Source organism: Megascapheus bottae, chromosome 7 (assembly GCF_031878675.1).
Source record: "Megascapheus bottae isolate mThoBot1 chromosome 7, mThoBot2.hap1, whole genome shotgun sequence".
Taxonomy (NCBI): Eukaryota; Metazoa; Chordata; class Mammalia; order Rodentia; family Geomyidae; genus Megascapheus; species Megascapheus bottae.
This window is the reverse complement of record NC_143515.1, coordinates 71,661,199-71,682,760: the sequence shown is the minus strand read 5'-3', so window position 1 is coordinate 71,682,760 and position 21,562 is coordinate 71,661,199. Positions and strand designations below refer to the sequence as shown.

Sequence of the window (21,562 nt, the reverse complement as noted above, 5' to 3'; positions counted from 1 at the left end):
AGTGAGTCAGGATTCCAGTCCCCAGGTTCTGCGGACCACAAAGCTCTCCCCAGCAAGACAAAGCCTGGCCCCTCCCTGTTCACAGATCACTTTCTGAATGTCTGAACGGGTAGACCATAGCACTGGCCCTAACTGTGGTGCTGGTAGGTTGGGTAGAGAAGGCAGCTAATAATGCTCCCCCTTCAAAACAAAAACAAGCCAAGACTTAAAAAAAAAAAGTGTGCCCGGGAGCTGGGAGTTTGGTATAGAGTGCTTGCCTAGCATGCACGAGAACCAGGGTTTGATTCCTTGGTACCACATACACAGAAAAAATAAGAAATGGTGCTGTGGCTCAAATGGTAGAGCCCTAACCTTGAGAAAGCCAAGGACAGTCTCTGGCCCAAAGTTCAAGCCCCAGGACTGGGAGAAAAAAAATGACCAAGCAAAGTAGTGTGGTCAGCCAGGGGAGGGGGTAGAGGTGGTATTGTTTTTTGAGATTTTCTAATTCTTTAACAAATGAAATCAGAGATAGTCCAAATTGGGAGAATCCTAGATAAAATGACATACCACCTCAACCAATAAAAACCAGGTGTGGTGGCATACATGTTATCCCAACTGAAGAAGACTAAGCAGGAGGATCTCTGTTCAGACAGGCTGGGGGAAAAATGTGAGACCTCATCCCCAAATCACTGGGACCATGGCTCAAGTCTTGTCTATGAGCAAGCACAGGTCCTGAAGTATCTGACAGCACAGTACCGCCCACCCCCAATCCCAAAGTAAAGTAATGCAAGGAATGGGTAAATGGACTATACCTAGGTTGTGAAGTAGGTTTTAGGCATCTTTTGAATCAGTGTGAACCCAATGTACAGATGAAGGCGCTACGTAAGTTACACACATGTTCACAGATCTAGAGCTGCTGCTCTATCCCTTATAATATGCTTCCAGACCAGAATTTTCTGGTTAACTGGACAGTACTACAGTTTTCTGTCTGGATTGGATTTGAGTCTCAGTCCTCGGGCCTACTGAGTAGCTAGGATTACCGAAGTGAACTACCAGTGTCGAGGTCTACTTCTATTTGCCTTTACACAACACTGCCTCAAGTTCACATGGAAGGGAAGCACTTGGCAATATGAAAAGGTATGTGATAAACTTGAGTGGAAATCAATAATTCAGGTGTAGAGGGATACTTTATCTAGAGAAAAACACAAGACCAGGTTTATTTCATACAATGTTATTCACACATTTTTCATTTTCTAATTTATACATAATATACAAAGAAGTGAAGATAACATTTCATTTGAACCAATAAGAGGCAGGACTTAAGACAAGCTGGTCCAGAAACAATCCATATCAAAAGGAGACGCTCAAGAGTAAAGCTTAAGTGGGACTGCCCACATTTCTTTTGTCTGAAATGTCAGATTTGACCTAAGTTCCATGCCAACATACTAAAAGGTGGGATTGGGGGTGGGCACAAAAAGTGGCAGACCAGAAGATGTCTACAAGAACAAGTATTTCTCTAGAATATGCCAGTAAGGTAATAGGAGGGCGGGGTTGCTAGCACTAGAAAGATCTCTAGGAGAGGGATCAGTTTCCGTATGGAACATTCATTCTCTAGGACTTAGGATTTTCTAAAGTTGCAGTGGTAACTGCCAGTGCCAACTGGAGGTAAAAGATGAAGGCAAACTAGGGAAGCCGGAAGCAGTGGAAGAGCAATTCTAAGGGGGAAGGACTGGTGGGTGAGGGGTACTGCTACTGTGACAAGGACATGTGAACCAACCAGTGTGACAGAAAGCTCAGTGACAGGTGACCAACTGCATTTAATGGCCTCACCAGGGAATGTTGGGTTAAGAAAACTAGAATAACTCAACATAAAACACGAAAAGTATTCCTGGCACCTCAAACTTCATGCCATTATTTTAAGGTTCATGATATGAACAATTAATAAAAACCACTATATTCAATATTGTGCTCAGAAGATACCTTTTCTTCTGCAGACATCTAGTTAAAAAAATCCCTTCCAAGTTGATCTGACAGAGAGGGCATGTTCATTTTAGTTTTTTAGCACTAAACATAAGTGGGCCAACATAATGTTTATACAAAATACTGACTTCAACAAAAATACAAAGCACTTTCTTTATCTTCCAGAAACTGAATATACAAAGCAAGTTTTTTTTCCAAAATATTTTCATAGGCAAAGGATTAAAAACGATTTTAATTATACACATATGGTCACAATTTTGCCTTAAAAAGATTGTTGGGAAATGTACATAAGGCCGCTTGTAAATGTACATCATGTTACTGTTATAACGTCTTATGTCCAGAGGAAAAAAAAGTTATCATACAGATTTGCTCTTACTTGGGTGTAGGCTATCCAAAAATACAGTACTCTTCTGTACAAAGAAAAAAAAGTCACATCACATTTGACAAGATGGAAAAAGCATTGGCATCCATGGCTACCAAACATCTCAGTCCAATACTTTCAATTATGCACAATACCCTGACTTCAATCGAAAGTGACCCAATCCTAGCATGTCCATTATTAACAGAGTCAGTGACTATGTTATAAAACAAAATGTTTCTCACAATAATAAAAAGAAAGCTGGTTCGTACTTCTGAAACCATATAAAGATAAAAAATTTTTAAAAAATCACTTTTGGAGAAATAAATTTACATTATACAACACTATATTGCCAGGTCCAAGAGGGCAGGGACATAAATGTACACTAAAATGCAAATGTTTCCCAAAGAGATAAAACAAATTCCATTTACAGCATAAAGGTTTACAAAATGTACACCTGTACAACTGAGGAAAGCATCACTACTAAATTAGCAAGTCTTTTATAATGAACAATGAATCAAGATTTGCTTTCAAAGTGTAAACTTACATCTAATACTACACACACAATGCATATATTTATAGGAAGCAAAAAAAGCTATCTGAATATGTAGTCATGCTTAAATGCTGAGCTATCAATCTCACTTCAGTGGCCCCTTTCATCTCTATCTGGTTCCTAATTTTCTGTATTTACTATGAAAAAGCAAAATAAAGCTCAACACTTCCTCAACATGTATTTGTAATTCTGTAAGGAAAAACAAAATACAAATTTCCACGCTTTCACATTATAAACCAAATTGAAAAGTTAATACAAACTAACTTTTCATTTAGCCCACTTTATTGAATGGAAGTGTCACCATGATTTTGTTTTTTCTAACTCTCACAATTACATATTCAAGTATATACAATACTTCTGTACATCACCAGCGACATTATAGGGCAGTATTTGTATTAAAACCACATCCATTGTAAATAATGTTTTGTTTTTTTTTTTTTAAATCTCAAATCATTACTTGCTGAGTTTTTATTTGCATGATAGTTTGTGAATTACCAAAATACAACTTAACTTTCTTTTTAAAATATTAATAATATTTATGCAGTTGATTGTTAATCTGTTATAAAAGGCTTCACGTAAAGGAAAAAAAATAAGGACTATAATTCTATATACATTTCTATAAACCTGTTGTGCTATGGGGTCATAGACCTACCAGACTGCAAGCCAGTTTATTAAAAGAATACTGTACTTTTTCCTTTAAAAACTATTTTTGTGACTTTACAAGGTAAAAATTTACAAAATATGGAACAGCTTTTTTTTTTTTTTTTTGATACAGTTACATCATATACAGGCTTCTGTGCTTTGCCAGCAGCAATCTAATCTGATAGGTCTCCATTCAGGGCTGAGTATCATTTATAATTCACCACCCCACCCCCCAAATATACACAAGAACCTTAAAAAATTTACAAATGGATGAATAAAGTCAATAAATAGTTTTGCTTTTAAAAAAAATTGAAGATCCATAGTTGAGTTGTGTTTTGATAATTCACAAAAAAAACCCAAAAAACAAACAAACAAAAAAAACATCAAAAACAAGCCATCCTTTTTCTCTCTCTCACATGGTTAAACCATCTTCTTTCTGCTTCCTTTATAGCATTCCGTTTGGTGGTCCTCCAATAGGCCCTAGGTCTGGACTATTTTTCAAATAATATTTTTCCAACTTGGCCAGTATATGCTTCCCATATGTGTATTTGCGCAAAGTAGTAATGTGAGGTCGAATCTGTAAAACAAACCATCTGCTTAAGAAATCTTAATCTTTTATAAAGCATGTTCAAATCTGGACAATTCAGAAGAATGATTGAAAGCAGTTCTTACCTTGTGCATGATTATCTTTCTGTGAGCAGGTTCAGCCATATCAATCATCTTCTGAACCACATAGTTGGCATATTGATCCTTCATCATGGTGTATAAGGCACTGTGAGGACCGTCATTCTGGCAGCAAACTTCATCAATCAGTAAAGCTCTCTCAGCACGGGAGGCATGAGTAACACATTTTTCTACAACATTGCTAAAAATTAAAAGTATACATAAAAAACTTAGGGGCTGGGAGCGTGGCCTAGTTGTAGATTGCCAGTCTAGCATGCACGAAGCCCTGGGTTCAATTCCTCAGTAACACACACACAGAAAAAGCTGGAAGTGGTACTGTGGCTCAAGTGGTAGAGCACCATCCTTGAGCAAAAAATAAATATAAAAATATCTTAAAAGACAGTACCCAGACCCCAAGTTCAAGCCCCAGAACTGGGGGAGGGGGAAAAAAAAAAAAACCGGGAGTGGTGGCTCATGCCCATAATCCTAGATACTCAGGAGGTCTAAGATCTGAAGATCTCGGTTCAAACCCAGCCTGGGCACTAAAGTCCGTGAGACTTTTATCTCTAATTAACCTCCAGGAAACTGAAAGTGGTGCTGCGGCTCAAGGGGTAGAGCGGCTGCCTTGAGGTGAAGAGCTCAGGGACAACACCCAGGCCCCAGAGTTTAAGTCCCAGGACCGATCCCCCCCCCACAAAATGTGCTAACTAGTCCTAAGCATGATTATCTCCTGAATACAAATTCAAAAATGACATACAGATGGGTAGAACCAATGTCTTATACTACCAGCTTTTTGGTGGTTAATTGGAGATAAGAGCCTCATCCACTCTTCCTGCCTGCTCTGGTTTTGAATCATGATGCTCAATCTTTGCCTTCTCAATAGCTAGGATTACAGGTGTGAGTCACTGATATCAGGCAACAAGTTGAACTCTGTGTATGTGATGTGCTTTGATATAGGGGCCTGCTAAGTTTTCTCAGGGTGATTGGCTCAAGTGATTCTTCTGTCTCATTTTTCAGAGTAGCTGGACTGTGTGAATCATGATGCTTTTCAATGCATATAATTTTAGGCATATCTAAGAGGAGTAGAAAGAACTGACCCTCTGTGTAAGAAATACCTGGCAAACTTGTGCTGACTCAAGGCTAAAACTTTTCCTCTGATTTCCCCAACAATTTTGCTCTTGTCTTCAGGTCGACCATGTTCCAATACATGCTGAATAACATAATTGCCATATTGATCCTATGGAAAGATTTGAAAGTTACTTGCTTATGAATAATGATTATTTAAAATGTTAATCATTTGTTTACATATCAAGTAGTTTAAGTATCCACAGAAATTAGTAAGACTTTTTCCATTTCTATAGATTATCAGTAAATTAATTAAAAAAAACAAAAACAAAGCAGAGTTTGGCCTAGTGGTTCAAGTGCTTGCCTACCATGCACGAAGACCGGGGTTCGATTCCTTGGTACCACATACATACAAAAAAGCTGGAAGTGGTGCTAAGGCTCAAGTGGTAGAGCTCTAGCCTTGAGAAAGTCCAAGGACAGTGCTCAGGCCCTGAGCTGAATGAAGCCCAGGACTGGCAAAAAAACAAACAAACAAACAAAAAAGCAATTCTTTAAGTATACAAACATTTCATACCTGGACCAACTGCTCTGTATGTTGGTGAAGTTCTTCTAAGATAGGCAATGTCTGCTCTGCGGTACAATGCTCTAGAATACGCTGAATTACTCTGCAGCCATAAGGATGAGTTGAAAGCACAAATACCTTAAAAAGAAGAATTAAAACTTGCATTCTGTCTGTTCACTGAAAATTTTGAGTGTTTCTCCCAGGCAATTAGGAAAATATCATAGTAAAATTCTAATAGTAATTACCTTATTATTATTACTAGGGCCTACACCCTGTCCCTGAGCTTACTTTGCTCAAGATTAGCCCTCTACCACTTTGAGTCATGCTCCACTTCTAGTTTTTGAGAATGGTTAATTGGAGATAGAGACTCACAAGGGGTAGAGTATGGCCTAGCATGCACGAAGCCCTGGGTTTGACTGATTCCTTGCTACCACCTACACACCTGAAAAGTTGTGTTGTGGCGCAAGTGGTAGAGCTCTACCCTTGAGAAAGCTCAAGGACACTTCTCTGGGAACTAAGTTCAAGCCCAGGATTGGCAAAAACAAAAACAAAGAACAAAAAACCCCAAACTTTTCTGCCTGGGTTGGGTTTGAACCATGACCCTCAGATCTCAGCCTCCTGAATAGCTAGGATTATAGGTGTGAGCCACCACAACCAGCTTACTTAGGACAGTGCTCAGCAGGTCTTGAGTTCAAGCTCTTGGACTGACAAAGGGGAAAAAAAAAATCTCTTAGACTTCCTAAGCCTCTAGAATTTAGGATTGTAGGGCATAGGTCACTGGCAGCTGCCCCCCCTTTTTTTGGGGGGGGGGCATTGTCCCTAAGCTTTTCAGCTCAAGGCTACGGCCCTACCCGTTGAGGTTGAGCCCCTTGGGAGTTGAACTCTGGGCCTGGGCACTGTTCCCAAGCTCTTTAGCTGTCCTACCCTTTGAGCCACTGTGCCACTTCCAGTTTTCTGGTGGTGAATCGGACTTTAGTGCCTGAGCTGGCTTTGAACCGAGATCCTCATATCTCCGGCTCTTGAATAGCTAGGATTATAGGTATAAGCCACTGCCTTTATTTCTTAATGTGAATGCCATGCAAACAACTATTTCTACATTTTTCAGCTTCAATGAAGTTTTTGAAGTTATTGTATGATTGTATAAATCTTTTTTTTTTTTTTTTTTTTGGGCCAGTACTGGGGCTTGAAGTCAGGTTCTTGGAACCTTTTTGCTCAAGGATAGTGCTCTGTCACTTGAGCCACAGCACTACTTGCACCTTTTTCTATGTATGTGGTACAGAGGAAATCAAACTCATGGCTTTGTGTGAACACTCTCCCACTAGGCTACACTCCCGGCCCTATAAATCAATTAAAAAAAAAAAAAAAAAAAAAAGACCAGATCTTAACCTCACTATGTAGCCCCAGATGGCCTTTGATTCTCCATCTTCCTGCTTCAGCCTTCCAATGGCTCACATTTGCTATCATGGCTTCTATTTTCATATGAGAGTGTTAGGTAATACCTTATATCTTAAAAAAAAAAAAAGATTCAAATTATGTAATAATGCTTTACCAAATTGGAAGCTAAAAATCAATCTTACTTGTCCTTTGAAAGCATCAATGATGAATTGTAGTGACTGTGGCTGAACACATTCAATGCATTTTTGAACAACATGATTTCCATTCTGATCTTTCACACATTTGAGTACATGTCCATCTAATTCCTTTACCATTTCACTCTGCAAAGGAGAAGATGTCATTTAAGTACGCATCCTACCAAACAATTCAATAAAATAAAAATACTGAGACAGGAACAAAATTATCCTTGAAAATGTATCCTGCTAGATTGTTTTAAGAAGGGAAAGTTTGACGGGCGATAGTTATAGCCTGATTCCTGTTGAACTTTTAACATTTTGGTGGTACTGGGGGTTTGAATTTAGAGTCTTGAACTTGCTCAGATATGTCAAACACCTGGACCCCTCAACAACATTTAAATTCTTCCTCTTACATGCCTGTATACTTCACACAGTTCATCATTTTAACAATAATCTGTACGACTTATAAGAGTAATAAATTATGTAAAAGAACGGTACATGCATACTCATTGAAAATGTATTCATGTTTTAAATATCTTTAAAATATTTCTCAAAGAAATCATAACTTCATAAAAATCAAGAAAGTTCCCTATTAAATCAATTTACAACATATTTATACCTATGCTAAAATGGACTGAATTATAAATCTAAATTACTCCAATGGTTTATATTTTCAAATGTCAGAGACATTTCTTTTTTTTTTTTGGTGCCAGTCCTGGGCTTGAGCTCAGGGCCTGAGCACTGTCCTTGGATTTTCTCAAGGCTAGAGCTCTACCACTTGAGCCTCAGCACCACTTCCGGCTTTTTTCTATGTTATGTGGTACCAAGGAATCGAACCCGGGTCTTCGTGCATGCTAGGCAAGCACTTTAACCACTAGGCCAAACTCCTGGCCCCTGTCAGAGACATTTTAACTATCTTTTATCTGTACTACTTTGTAGCTGTGGAGGAGAGATTCTAAGCTTTCATGTGACCAAGACCAAATCTGATTTTTCTTTGTTGTTGATATGCCTTCAGTTACTCCAAAACTCAGGCTTTCTTCTAGAGGAGTAATTGTATTTTTTCATGTGATCAATGTATGTATACAGAATGTGTACACACACACACACACACACCCACTACAATCTACAACCATCATTATTACTGTTAGTTATTACTAGGGATTAAACTCAGGACGTCATGTGTGCTTGACAGGAAACCTATCACTAGAGCCATGTCCCTGAGCAACTCTGCTCAAGACTAGCACTCTACTCTTAGGTCACAGCTCTATTTCCTGTCTTTGGTGGAGATGGTAAGTGGAGGTAAAGTCTTAGACATTTCAACCTATGTTGGCTTCGAACTGTGATTCTAAGATCTCAGTCTCTTGAATAGCTAGGATTACAGCTGTGAGCCATTGGTGCCTGGCTCATGTGCAGATTTTTGATAAAAGGATTTAAGTCTCTTTGTGGAAATCTCTATTAAAAGTTAAAAAGATAATAGTTTAAAATTGGAAAATTTAAAATTGTCTTCTTAACTTACAATTACCTGCTGGTCAGAAGAAATGGACTCCAAAGCTTTCTGAATAACACGGCAGCCATACATCTGCAAAGCTAAAGGTAGAACATGACCACGAATACGAGTAGCCAGGGCTAATTTTTGATCCAAATTCCCAAACTGAAAGAAAAGAATTGATATGAAGTGACTACAATATTCATTTGTTAAACCTGATGCAGATATTGTGTGCAGCTTATTCAATCTGGGTTTTAAAATGTCACAACCGGTAATTATAGACCAGGCAGATGTTAAGGGAACTGTTAAAGTTAATTAACACAGACCTAGATTCCTTCTCCTTGCCTTCCTAATAAACAACTTAAGACATTTTTACTTTATTTTTGTGGTCTGGAGATTGAATCCAGTCTGGTACATTTAATCAGGTACTGTACCACGAAATTCAATTTTTGAACACTTACTGCAAATTGACTGCCCTTCCAGCAACTAGGATTATAGTTGCTTAGATAACTTTTAAATAGTCTCTTTAAGATCTTCATTTCTATTTAATAAGGCACAACCTCCATCTTCAATATGTATCTTTTTTCATTGTTGGTTTTCAGGCCCGAACTGAGTAGCTAAAATTACAGAATGAGCCATCAGTGGATATGTTTTCATGCACGCACGCACGCACACGGCACTGTCTCAGTCTTCTGAGTAGCTAGGATTATAGGAGTGAACCACCACTGCATATGTGTTTAGACATACACACACTCCAATTCAAATGAGTGTAACACCATTCACCCAAGATTTACTCCAACCTTAAGTTTCTTTGGGGCGCCTGGGCACTGCCCTTGAACTTTTTTTTGCTCAAGGCTAGAGCTCCATCATTTGAGCCATATTGCTACTTCCTGATTTTTTTGGGGGGTGGGGGAGGATCCTGTTGTAGGGCTTAAACTCTGGGCCTGGGGCACAGTCCCTGAGCTCTTCAGTTCAAGGCTACTACTCTACCTCTGGAGCCACAGCAACACTTCTGGTTTTCTGGTGGTTAATTGGAGATAAAAAGAGTCTCACAGATTTAGTGCCCGGGCTGACTTTGAACTGTGATCCACAGGTCTCAGCCTCCTGAGTAGCTAGGATTACAGAGGCATGAGCCACCATGCCTGACCCCAATCATTTTAATCACCTTTAAGTGTTGGTTTGTGAAACCAACATCACAATCGATTGTCATATCTACTGGATAGAACTGTCTCCCAGTATCTGGTAAATTTTGTGTATATTTATGAATGTGCTGTTGTAGACCTTTTATAAATAGGCAGAAACTTACAAGCTTTGCTTTTTTGTGTCTGGTTTATTTCATTTAAAAAATTCATCTATGTCATTTATGTGTTAAGAATTTCATGTTTTATAGCTGAATCCCTATTCCATGAATAGCCCATCTATTTATTAATTCATCTATGTATATGGACAGATGTTAACTGTTCCTAGCTTTTGAAATGGCACAAGCACTAATGTTCAAATTCTTGTTTCTAATTCTTTTGTACAAGTTACTTTGGAGTAGATGGGTTGAGTTAGGTAACTATGTTTAATAAAGGATGAAACTTCTAATTTCTTTATGTTCTCAATCATACTTTCATCCTCAGCCATTCATTCACTTTTTTTGGGGGGGCGGGGGGGTTGGGGGATCATGGAGCTTGAACTCAGGCCTGGGCATTGTCCTTGGACACTTTGCTCAAAGCTAGAGCTCTGCCACTTGAGCCACAGCACCATTTCCAGCTTTTTCTATGTATGTGGTACCAAAGAATTGAACCCGGGGCTTTGTGCATATAAGGTGAGCACTCTACCATTAGGCTACACTCCTGGCCCCGTACTTATTAATTCCTGTGCCGGTACTGGGGCTTGAACTCTGGGTCTGGGCATTTCATACTTATTCACTGAGGGCTAGTGCTTTACTATTTAAAATACAGTTTCAATTTCTGGCTTTTTTGGTACAAATTGGACATAGGAGTCTCACAGATTTTCCAGTCTAGGCTGGATTTGAACTAGGATCCTAAGACCTTAGCTTCTTCAGTAAGTAGGATTTTGGCACCAGCCAGTGGTGCAGCCCAGCTATTCTTATTCCCATTTAAAAACAAACAAACAACACCACCAACAAAACCCCCAAACAAAACAAAACCCCAAATTGTGCCCATCCTAGTAGGTATGAAGTAGTATCTCACTGTGTTTTATGCTTTCTTTTGGGTTGGTCGTGGGGCTTGAACTCTGGGCCTGGACACTATCCCTGAGCTCCTTAGCTCAAGGCTACCCGCCCTTCCCCTGGAGCCACAGCCCCACTTCTGGTTTTCTAGTGGTTAATTGGAGATAAGAGTCACAGGGAGGGGCCGGGAGTTTGGCCTAGTGGTTAAAGTGCTTGCCTAGCATGCATGAAGACCCGGGTTCAATTCCTCGGTACCACATACATAGAAAAAAGCCGGAAGTGGAGCTGAGGCTCAAGTGGTAGAGCTCTAGCCTTGAGAAAGTCCAAGGACAGTGCTCAGGCCCTGAGTTCAAGCCCAGGACTGGCAAAAAAAAAAAAAAAAAAAAAAGAGTCACAGGGACTATAGTGCCAAGGGTGGCTTTGAACTGCTCTCCTCAGATCTCAGGCTTCTGAGTAGGTAGGATTACAGGTGTCAGCCACCTTGCCTGGCTCACTGTGATTTTGATTTGTACTTCTCTATTAAAAATGTTCAGTATCAAATTGGGCAGACTTTTATCTCCAATTCTAAAAAAAAAAAGGCAAGAAGAGCTGTGGCATAAGTGGAAGAGTACTAGCCTTGAACAAATGAGGCGCAGGGGCACTGTCCTGACTCAGAGATTAAACAAAACAAAACCCTAAAAACTCCATTGCTTACTAGTTCTTTGTATCACACACTGTGGGAAAATGTCTACTCAAGTTTTTCATCTATTGTGTCTTTTTGTTATGGAATTCTGGAATTTCTTTGTATATTCCATATACGTGTGTGTGTATATAGCTTGAACTCAGGGCCTGAACACTGTCCTTGGGCCTTCTCAAGGTTACTGTTCTACCATTTGAGCCACAGCACCACTTCTGGCTTTTTCTATTTATGTAGTAACAGGGAATCAAACACAAGGCTTTATACATACTAGGCGAGCATTCTACTACTAGGCTACGCTCCCGGCTCCAAGATATAAATTCTTAATCAGATAATAATTTATAAGTTATTTCCTTAGTTATATGCACTTTCATGTAAAAACAACTATTAAAACCTAGAGGTCTATAGACATGTTTTATTTCATAAATTAACATGTATCTATGATATACAAACCCTTAGCCTAATTTTGATTGTTCTAAAAACTAAGTGCCAGTGATTGTAGATAGACTCCCTTCTTGAACACTTGGTTAAACATGTCATTTGAAATATGATGTAAAAATTAGTGTTAATTCTTTAATAAAAAAATATCTGGAAACACACACACACACACACACACACACACACACACACACAAACACCTAGAGGTATTTCTTAGCACAACTAGATTAGTATACAAACATCCACATATGCTTACCTCAAAAAACTTCTGTATAACATAGTTTCCAAAAACATCTGTCATTAATTGATAGGCTGCCTGCAGAATTTCATTAAATACCATTTGTCGCTCAGCTGGAGTAGCTCTCTCTAGCTTTTGCTGTATGAATCTATACGGAAAGAAATAAATGTGGGGGGGGGGAAGAAACTTTTTGAAATTGTTTTTAGAAAGGGGTAAGTAATAAAGAGAGAAAGGAGGGGGTTGAAAAATTCCATCAGGGATATACTGTATGTATGTATGTATGTATGTATGTATGTATGTATGTATGTATGTATGTAAATGTTAAAATTTCCTAACATACAATTGACATAGGCTACCAAAAAAGTTACAAAGAACTCAGAAATCTATTTCTTTTTGCTTAGAAACAGGGAAATGTAACAGAACCTTAACTATCCTTAAACTGTTGGTCTTCTTCTAGCTTGCCTTAGTGGTAAATTGCAGGCATACATTATACCAGACAAAAATCTGTTTTTCTTGAGTATCATTACACTTTCACGAGACACCGGCACACAGCCATTTGAGATAATATATTCACTTCAAGAAACATGTCCAGGCGCTGGGAGTTTGGCCTAGTGGTAGAGTGCTTGCCTTGCATGCACGAAGACCCAGGTTCGATTCCTCGGTACCACATACATAAAAAAAGCTGGAAGTGGTGCTGAGGCTCAAGTGGTAGAGCTCTAGCCTTGAGAAAGTCCAAGGACAGTATTCAGACCCTGAGCTCAAGCCCAGGACTGGCAAAAAACCCAAAAACACAAAAACAAACAAACAAAAAAAACAAAAAAAAAGTCCAACACACAAACACAATCAAGGACAAAACCTCATCAACTTCACAGATGTAGAGAAAGTCTTTGGCAAAATTTAATATCCTTTCATGCGTTGAGCTCTGAAAAAGCAAGGAATAGAAAAAAAATATACCTGAATATATAAAAGAGTGTGTATGGCAAACCTATAACCAACCCCATGCTAAATAGAGAAAATCTGAAACCATCTCCACTGAAGTCAGGAACAAAACCAAGATGTGTATTCTCGTTTCTCTACCTTGTTTCAAGCATTATCCCTACCCAAATATATTTAATGTAAAAATGTACCAAACCTTCCAATAAAAATGTGATTAATTTCAATTTAAATAAAAAAGAAGTTTTTTCTTTTTTAAAGTTGTCAATTGTGGGGCTTCAACTCCAGGCCTGCACACCTGAGCAATTTTTTTTTTTTTCCCTGCCAGCTGGGCTTGAAGTCAAGAGTCTGGGCCCTTTCGATGGATACTTTTTGCTCAAGACTAGTGCTCTGCCACTTGAGGCAAAGTGCCACTTCTAGCTTTTTCTGTGTATGTGCTACTGAAGAATCGAATCTACCGGTACCTGGCCTTGCTTTTTAAAACAACTGAACACAAAGTACCAATCAGAAACACTAATAAGTTTACAAATAAAATTTAGAGCTGGTATAATAAAAATATCTAATAAAAAGACATTGGAGCCAGGAGTTTGGCCTAGTGGTAGGAGTGCTTGCCTAGCATGCACGAAGACTCTTAGTACCACTGTAGCTGAAGTGCTAGAGCTCTAGCCTTGAGAAAGCCCAAAGGACAGTGCTTAGGCCCTGAGCTCAAGCCTCAAGACTGCCCCCCTTACCAAAAAAAAAAAAAAAAAAGAGATATTGCTACACTTTCATCATAAGAGCATTATTATTGTAGAAAACCCAGGGAATCATAATAGAAACCCAAATACTTAAGGCTTAGTAGTTTAGTAGTTAGTACTATACTTCTTGAGCCACAATTCCACTTCCAGCTTTTTGGGGGTTAACTGAAGATAAAGAATCTCATGGATTTTCCTGTCCAGGCTGGCTTTGTACTACAATCCTCAGATCTCAGCCTCCTAAAATTACAGCTGTGAGCCATTGGCTCCAGCTAATACCTATAGTTTTGGTAATCTGTTGTGATATAAAAAATAAACCATCATTGTGTCATACAATGGTTCCAATACTAATGTAGTTTAGCTAAGCCTATATAAGAAAAATATATGGTAGCAATTTTCAAAGGTAAAAAAGAGGCCAGTCACTGTGGCCTCTTAGAAACAAGAAGATCATGGTTCAAGGCCAGTCTGGTCCAAAAGCTTAAGAGAATCCATCTCAAGCAATGGCGGAGTGAGTACAGCGGAGAATGTCTGCCAGCCTCAGAATAAAAGAGTTCCTACCTCAAAATAGGGAGGCAAAAGGGGGCAGGATGTATGGCTCTGAGAAACAGCATCTGCCTAGCAAGTCCAAATGAGATCCAGAGTTCAATTACCACCATTCACCTCACTTCTCATAAAGCAAAAATGAAAAACAGGCAAAACATATTACCAATCATTACTACTTACCTTGAACCATGCTGGTCTTGAGAAAACTCAACAATATGTCCAATCAAGTCTCTAAGTTGAAGGTTTGGGAAGCGGTTGTTTCTGAAGTCTTCTAATAATCTACTTCGGCCAGAAGGCATAATATCAGACCTATTATACCGAAGCCGAGAAGGAGGAAAGAGCTGGCTGCTGGAGCTAAATAAACTGGAAGTGTTTGAAGCACTTCGATATTTTGCTTCTGCTCCTGGTGCTGCAGAGATATATCGACCACTACCATTTGTCAGTCCTCCTAGAACAAAGCAGCTATGCTTAGTAAGCATTCTTCATGAAATTACTCAAGTTATAAATGCAGTCAGGAACAAAGTATTTTCCCCATTAATTCCATTTTTTTTATTTTTGCCAGTCCTGGGCCTTGAATTCAGGGCCTGGGCACTGTCCTTGGGCTTTCTCAAGGCTAGAGCTCTACCACTTGCCTTACAGCACCATTTCTGGCTTTTTTCTATGGGAGGAATCGAACCCAGGTCACCGAGCATGCTAGGCAGGCACTCTACCACTAGGCCAAACTCCTGGCCCTTAATTCCAATTTTTGATGACAGGAAATTAAACTTAGAAGGAAACATCTCATGCACATACTTAATATATGTAGCTGTAACTAAAAAAGCACTAGAAAAATAACTTTGTATTTGTTCCTAGAAATTTGATAAAAAAGTAACTAAAGGATCTAATGTCTTAGTCACTATAGGGAATCCTAAAACAATCAACAAAACTGTTATTCTGACAAGCAAGAATATTATTATAAGTAGCTAGTAAGTTGAGATTTTGAAGCCACTGAAACAGTTTGAATAAAATTTATTTGCAGGCAGAGGATATAACTCAGTGGTAGAGCACTTTACTTGGATGGATAGACCCTGGATTTGTCTGGTCCTCATCAACATGGAGGAAACTTTATTTGCAGTGTTTACACATTAACAGTTCAATCTGTGTTTTTTTTCTCCCCCCAATAGTCTTAAAATTTTCTCAAATTTTTCAAATGAACTTCAGGAAACGGAAAGAGGTACTTTTTCCCCCCTTGGTTGTTAAAAGAAAAATACACCACAAAAATTATTTCTAAGATTCAATGTTCTAAATATTAACACAACCCACACAAAGTCTGTTATCGATTTTTTAAACAAAGCTTTAAAATTTTAAGTAAAAATGTTCTATTATTTTGCAGATAGAAACTATACAGAAGTTATTCCAAGAGCCTTAGCTATTTAGGACAAAAGGATAAAAAGCCTCTAACTTATGTATTACTCTACTGAAAAAAAAAAAAGGCAGTCAATAGAAATAAAAAATCAAGTAGGAATTATTTTCATTGTAAATACACTTTAAAAGTACTTGACAGTGTCCTTTTAAGAAAGAAAAATGTAAAGACAATTATAAAATGCAGCTTTAGTAAGGAAAATAGATCTGTCATCAGCTTTTTGCTATTATACACCATCTTAACATAAATACAACATAGTTAGTTCAAGCCACTGCGTAGAGATGATCCAAAGGACACACTGACAGTGCAAAGCTGCACTGACATTAAGACGTTAAAAGTCAAAAGGAATTAAGGACAAGGAGTAGTACAAGTTTTAATCCTGAAGTATCAAGTGAGTTAATTTTCTTCTTTCACTCTTTGTTTCTATTATCCTACATTTTTCTTCCTCACATTTTATATTATACATCGGTGTCACTGGCTATGTGATCTGAGCCATCAGATCACATGCTAGATAGATACCTGGCGCCTAGAAAGAAGCCCACCAGTTTGTATGTAGGGGTACACAATAAGTATCTACTGAGACCATAAACATTTTAGGCAATATCAACTGCCAAAGGCTAGAATGACTTGTTAAAAAATGTGTAATTTAACAATTTATCTTACACACCAATCACTAACAAATCCTCATGTGTGTTCCAGTTTTATGTAATCATTTCAGTGCCATGGATGAGATGTTTAAAATCTAAGCTCAGATTCTTCCAGATCCTATTATTTCTGTTTATACAATTCCATGAAGAACTTATAACAACTAATCATCATTTGGTTCTAATAATGTAAAAAGCATGACTTACCGGGGGGTTCTCTAGCCACTTTGTCCAGGGTAGGAGTGTTTTTACACATCGATTGTATTTCTTCTTTCAAAGGCAATTTTGATATTATTTTATGCTAAAAAACTGATGGTGTAATGCTACAGTATATTCAATTTTAAAAAACTTAGTTTCAAAAGTTTAGAAATACTCTAATATTTCACTCCTATTACAATGTCTACTACAGCTAGGTAGTTCTTCATTCTATTCTGTCAGTTTCCAACACCCTACATCTGTTTAGCAGTTATCTAATAATCCAACATTGTCCCTGGACTTTCAGTTCTAAAATAGTGATTCTTAGTCCCAACTATAAAAAATAAAGTTTTACCCAGGGCAGGATTCCCTCCTTTTCCAACAAATTTAGTAATTCTAATTTATAAAATAAACCACATACTTTCAACTTGGCAGTTTAAATACTTAAAGGAAGTCATCCAAGAAATAGGCTTACAAAGTAATGGCTTTAATACTGAAGAGTGCTGCTGCATCTATATGCTATTTACATAAGCTGTTTTTATTTTTTGTTTGTTTGTTCTTAATGCCAATACCAGGGCCCTCTTGCTCTTGCTTGGCTTTTCTTTTTGCTTTCAAAAAGTGATGTACCCCTGGATGAGGTGGCTTATGCCCAGTTCAAAGCCATCCCGGACACTAAAGAATATGAGAAGTGAGAAGCCAGGCATGGTGGCTCTGTAAATTCTAACTACTCAGGAGGCTGAGATCTGAGGATCAAGGTTCAAGGAACAAAAGGACCTGAGACTCTTATCTCCAATTAATCACTAGAAAACAGGAAGTGGGGCTGTGGCTCAGGGGTAGAACTGGTAGGCTTGAACTGAACAGTTACGGGACAATGCCCAGGCCCCGAGTTCAAGCCCCACGACCCCCCTATCCCCACAAAAACAAAATAAAAAACAGTGATGCACCATTTGTGGCACACTTCCAGACCACACTGTGGGGCTTGAACTCAGAGCCTGGGCATTGGCTGAGCCTCTTTGTGCTCAAGGCTAGCTCTACCATTCAGGCCACAGTGCCACTGCCATTTCTTGTGTGGTTAATTGGAGGTAAGAGTCTCATGGAGACTTTTCTGCCTGGGCTTCAAACCACAATCCTCAGGTCTCAGCCTTCTGAATACCTAAGATTACAGGCATGAGCACTGGTGCTTGGCCCAGCCTTTTTTTTTTTTTTTTTAGTAATTTAAAAACTGCTTGAATTGGAGATAAAGAGTCTTGAGGATGTTTCTGCTGGAGCTGCCTCAGCATTATCTCGAATTACAGGTTTGATCACTAGCATTTGGCTTAGATAGGCCTACTTCAGATTTATTCATAATAACTTAATGAAGGTAAACACCTTACAATTTTGCTAGTACAAATAACTTTTAAAGTTTTCAATATCTTATCTGACAGGTTTGTTTTAGAATTCTTCTCCATTAATTATCAGAAGTTAAAAATGTTACTGAACCCAACCACCCTGGAGCCAGAGAATGCTCTCGTTCCATCAAGGTCCTTGCAGGAGACATCAGGCCCCCATCAAGATGAGTGATATGCCAGACATCTCTCAACTGGAGAAGTCTGATAGATCAAAACTGAATACTAACACTGAGGGAAAAAACAAACTCTTCCTTCAAAGAAAACTATTTAGCAGGAGAAAGAATGTGCTCAAACATCCTAAAATGCAGACTGTCAACATAGCCTGACATTCCTGCTTTTAGGCTCATTTCTGTAAAACTATGTGTTTGTAGAGATTTGAGGCACCTGTAAATGGTTTATCTCCTGCATTCCCTGGCTCTAAGTTCATCAGCAGCCAATGTCCCCTTAAATTTGCTTTTTTTTTTTTTTTTTTTTGCCAGTCCTGGGCTTGAGCTCAGGGCGTGAGCACTGTCCTTGGACTTTCTCAAGGCTAGAGCTCTACCACTTGAGCCTCAGCACCACTTCCGGCTATTTTCTATATGTGGTACCAAGGAATCAAACCCGGGTCTTTGTGCATGCTAGGCAAGCACTCTACCACTAGGCCAAACTCCCAGCCCCACTACTATTCTATTTTTATACAAATATCCATTCCCATTTAGCTCCTTTCTTTTTTTTTTTTTTTTTTTTTTGCCAGTCCTGGGCTTGAGCTCAGGGCCTGAGCACTGTCCTTGGACTTTCTCAAGGCTAGAGCTCTACCACTTGAGCCTCAGCACCACTTCCGGCTATTTTCTATATGTGGTACCGAGGAATCAAACCCGGGTCTTTGTGCATGCTAGGCAAGCACTCTACCACTAGGCCAAACTCCCGGCCCTTAAATTTGCTTTTACAGTGTAATTTCAGATGGTAGATGGCATGCTGTCAGTAATCTCACTATGGATGACTTTGTGGTAGTGGTCTTTGTGCCCCCTAGAGTAAGGGAGTTTTAACCTACAACGTGTGCCTTCTGTTCCATAATCATAGTTTTGTAGCTTCTTAATTTTCATTTACAGTAAAGCATTAAAAAATTTAAAAAATTATTGAAAAATACTGGGGGGAAATGGGAGAAAAAATTAGGAAGTAAACAGCACAAACCAATCAACTACCTCCAACTCTCAAGACTTGGGATAGCAACTCTTCTTCTACCTTGACAGACATGCACATTCTTTTACAAATACAAACTAAGTCTTGAGACACACTGAATCACCTTCTCTGAATAATTTTTCTTTGGCAGCACAGGGGGCAAGACTCAGCCTTGTAGTCCCTTTCTTCGGGTCACATTTTGATGCCTGGGCCAGCCTAGGATGTAATTCCTACTTGTGCTTTCCTGTGTAATTGGGGATGACAGACATGCCACATCGCCCAGCCACTGAATGACATGGCTTCTACAGACTTTTATGCCTGAGCTGGCCTTGAAATACAATCTTTTCACCTCAGCCTCTCAAGTAGCTAGGATTATCACTATGTAACTAGGATAGACCACTGTGTCCATCTGGATAATTTTTATTGAAAAAAAAAAAAAAAAAAAAGGCCAGTAGGTCTGAGGATCTTGGATAGAGCATGCTACTATATTAAAGGTATGAGAGATAGTCTTGTGATAGAAGGCTCAAATCTTTGCTGCCCCCCCACCCAAAAAAAAAAGGGTATATGGCAGAAGCAGGCAAAGTATAATCTGAGAGCGCTCCCTTTTGTGGTATTAACTTGTTACATCTAATTCATATAAACCAAGGGTTCATAAAGCCCAAGGCATATAGTACTTTCTGTATGACCCACCCCTAATAGGGCTCAAACTCACCACACTGCTAGAGGCAAGATCATTTAAACCTATATTGCCAGCTTCATAGCTCTTTTAAAAAGTGGAAAATTTTGGAACACTCATAGTAGACTAGCAGTCATGAGTAATTAACAGACCAGTACATATCTATTTGAATGTTTCTTGGCATCAATGGGCAAACCAAAGAGAAGTGAGCAAAGACTTTCAGAACAGTACTTTTTAATATGCACATGAATCACCTTGAATGGCACGTTACTAAATACTCAGTTGACAGTATGTGATAGGTTGTGAGAGCACAAGTCAGGGCTGGCTTTGAGTCTCCTGACTAGCCAGGATTACAGGTTTGAGCATCTGCTTTAATTTTCTATTAATATGCCTTGTTATCCCTATGTTCATAACTTTTAAAAAGGCAAAGTATGACTTGAATATCCAGTATCATTGTTATGATAAACTGAATAAAATGCCCTTACTATGTTGTACCCTCCAAAAAATTATTAAACTGGGCTGAGAGTATGGCCTAGTTAATGGGAGAGTGCTTGCCTAGTATTCGTGAAGACCCAGGTTCGATTCCTCGGTGCCACATACAGAGAAAAAGCAAGAAGTGATGCTGTGGCTCAAGTGATAACGCTCTAGCCTTGAGAAAGCCCAATGATTGTGTCAGGCCCGAGTTCAAGCCAAGACTGGCAAAAAACAAAAAAAACCCAGAACCCCCCCCCAAAAAAACCCCCAAACAAACAAACAAAAAAACCCCACAACAGTTATTAAATGGTATTAGTAAGATATTCTATAGTTTTAAGATTTAGTCCAGGATCGGGAGTGTAGCCTAGTGGTAGAGTGCTTCCCTAGCATGCACGAACCCGTGTTTGATTCTTTGGTACCACATACACAGAAAAAGCTGGAAGTTGCGTTGTAGCTCAAGTGTCAGAGAGATAGCCTTGAGAAAAAAAAAAAAAAAAGTCCAAGGACAATGCCCAGGTCCAGAGTTCAAGCCCTAGAACTAATTTGCTTCTAACTATCCATTATCCAACTCTCTTACGACAAAGTACTTTTGGGCAGGAAAGTCTGTGAGATACTTGTCTCCAAATAACCAACCAAAACTTCAAAGTGGAGCTGTGGCTCAAGTGGGAGAGTACTAGCCTTGAGTGAAAACCAAAAACAGAAGCAACCCCTCAAGGACAGTGAGTTCCCAGGCCCTGAGTTCAAGCCCCAGGATCAGCACAACAACAAAACCAAAGCCATTATAGGGGTTCTAATCCAGGGACTGGTGTCAATATAAGAGGAAAATTTAGACAGACCACTTAAGATTGCCCATAGTGGAATAAAAGTTTTGCATCTACAAGCCACAGAAGATAAAACAGTCTACCAGAAGCTAGAAAAAACTGTCCTCTAGAGCTTCAGAGCTTTTACTTTCCCCTGTTTAATTTTTATAGTGGTCCTAGTAAATTAATAAATGCCTGTTTTTGCCCCCCTTAAAGAAAACCAACCAT

At 38.9% G+C, this 21,562-nt stretch overlaps 1 protein-coding gene and 1 pseudogene across 10 annotated transcripts in view; one reads left to right on the top strand and one right to left on the bottom strand.

Moving 5' to 3' along the window:
• Positions 1-2,098: 2,098 nt before the first annotated feature.
• The window catches only part of Pum2 (pumilio RNA binding family member 2), a 76,813-nt gene continuing 57,349 nt past the window's right edge, over positions 2,099-21,562 (bottom strand). For 5 of the 10 annotated variants that reach the window (XM_090337390.1, XM_090337394.1, XM_090337393.1 and 2 more), the window contains 8 exons: positions 14,778-15,045; positions 12,406-12,535; positions 8,890-9,024; positions 7,380-7,517; positions 5,815-5,940; positions 5,291-5,412; positions 4,185-4,377; positions 2,099-4,089 (listed from right to left, as the gene is read on the bottom strand). In XM_090337390.1, coding sequence (XP_090193516.1) covers positions 3,958-4,089; positions 4,185-4,377; positions 5,291-5,412; positions 5,815-5,940; positions 7,380-7,517; positions 8,890-9,024; positions 12,406-12,535; positions 14,778-15,045 — 1,244 coding nt within the window. In that variant the 3' untranslated portion in view covers positions 2,099-3,957. The remainder of the gene's footprint in view (positions 4,090-4,184; positions 4,378-5,290; positions 5,413-5,814; positions 5,941-7,379; positions 7,518-8,889; positions 9,025-12,405; positions 12,536-14,777; positions 15,046-21,562) is intronic. The other 5 variants (XM_090337392.1, XM_090337396.1, XM_090337399.1 and 2 more) reach the window with 2 other exon arrangements.
• LOC150061054 (thymosin beta-15A pseudogene) lies at positions 18,391-18,527 on the top strand (annotated as a pseudogene).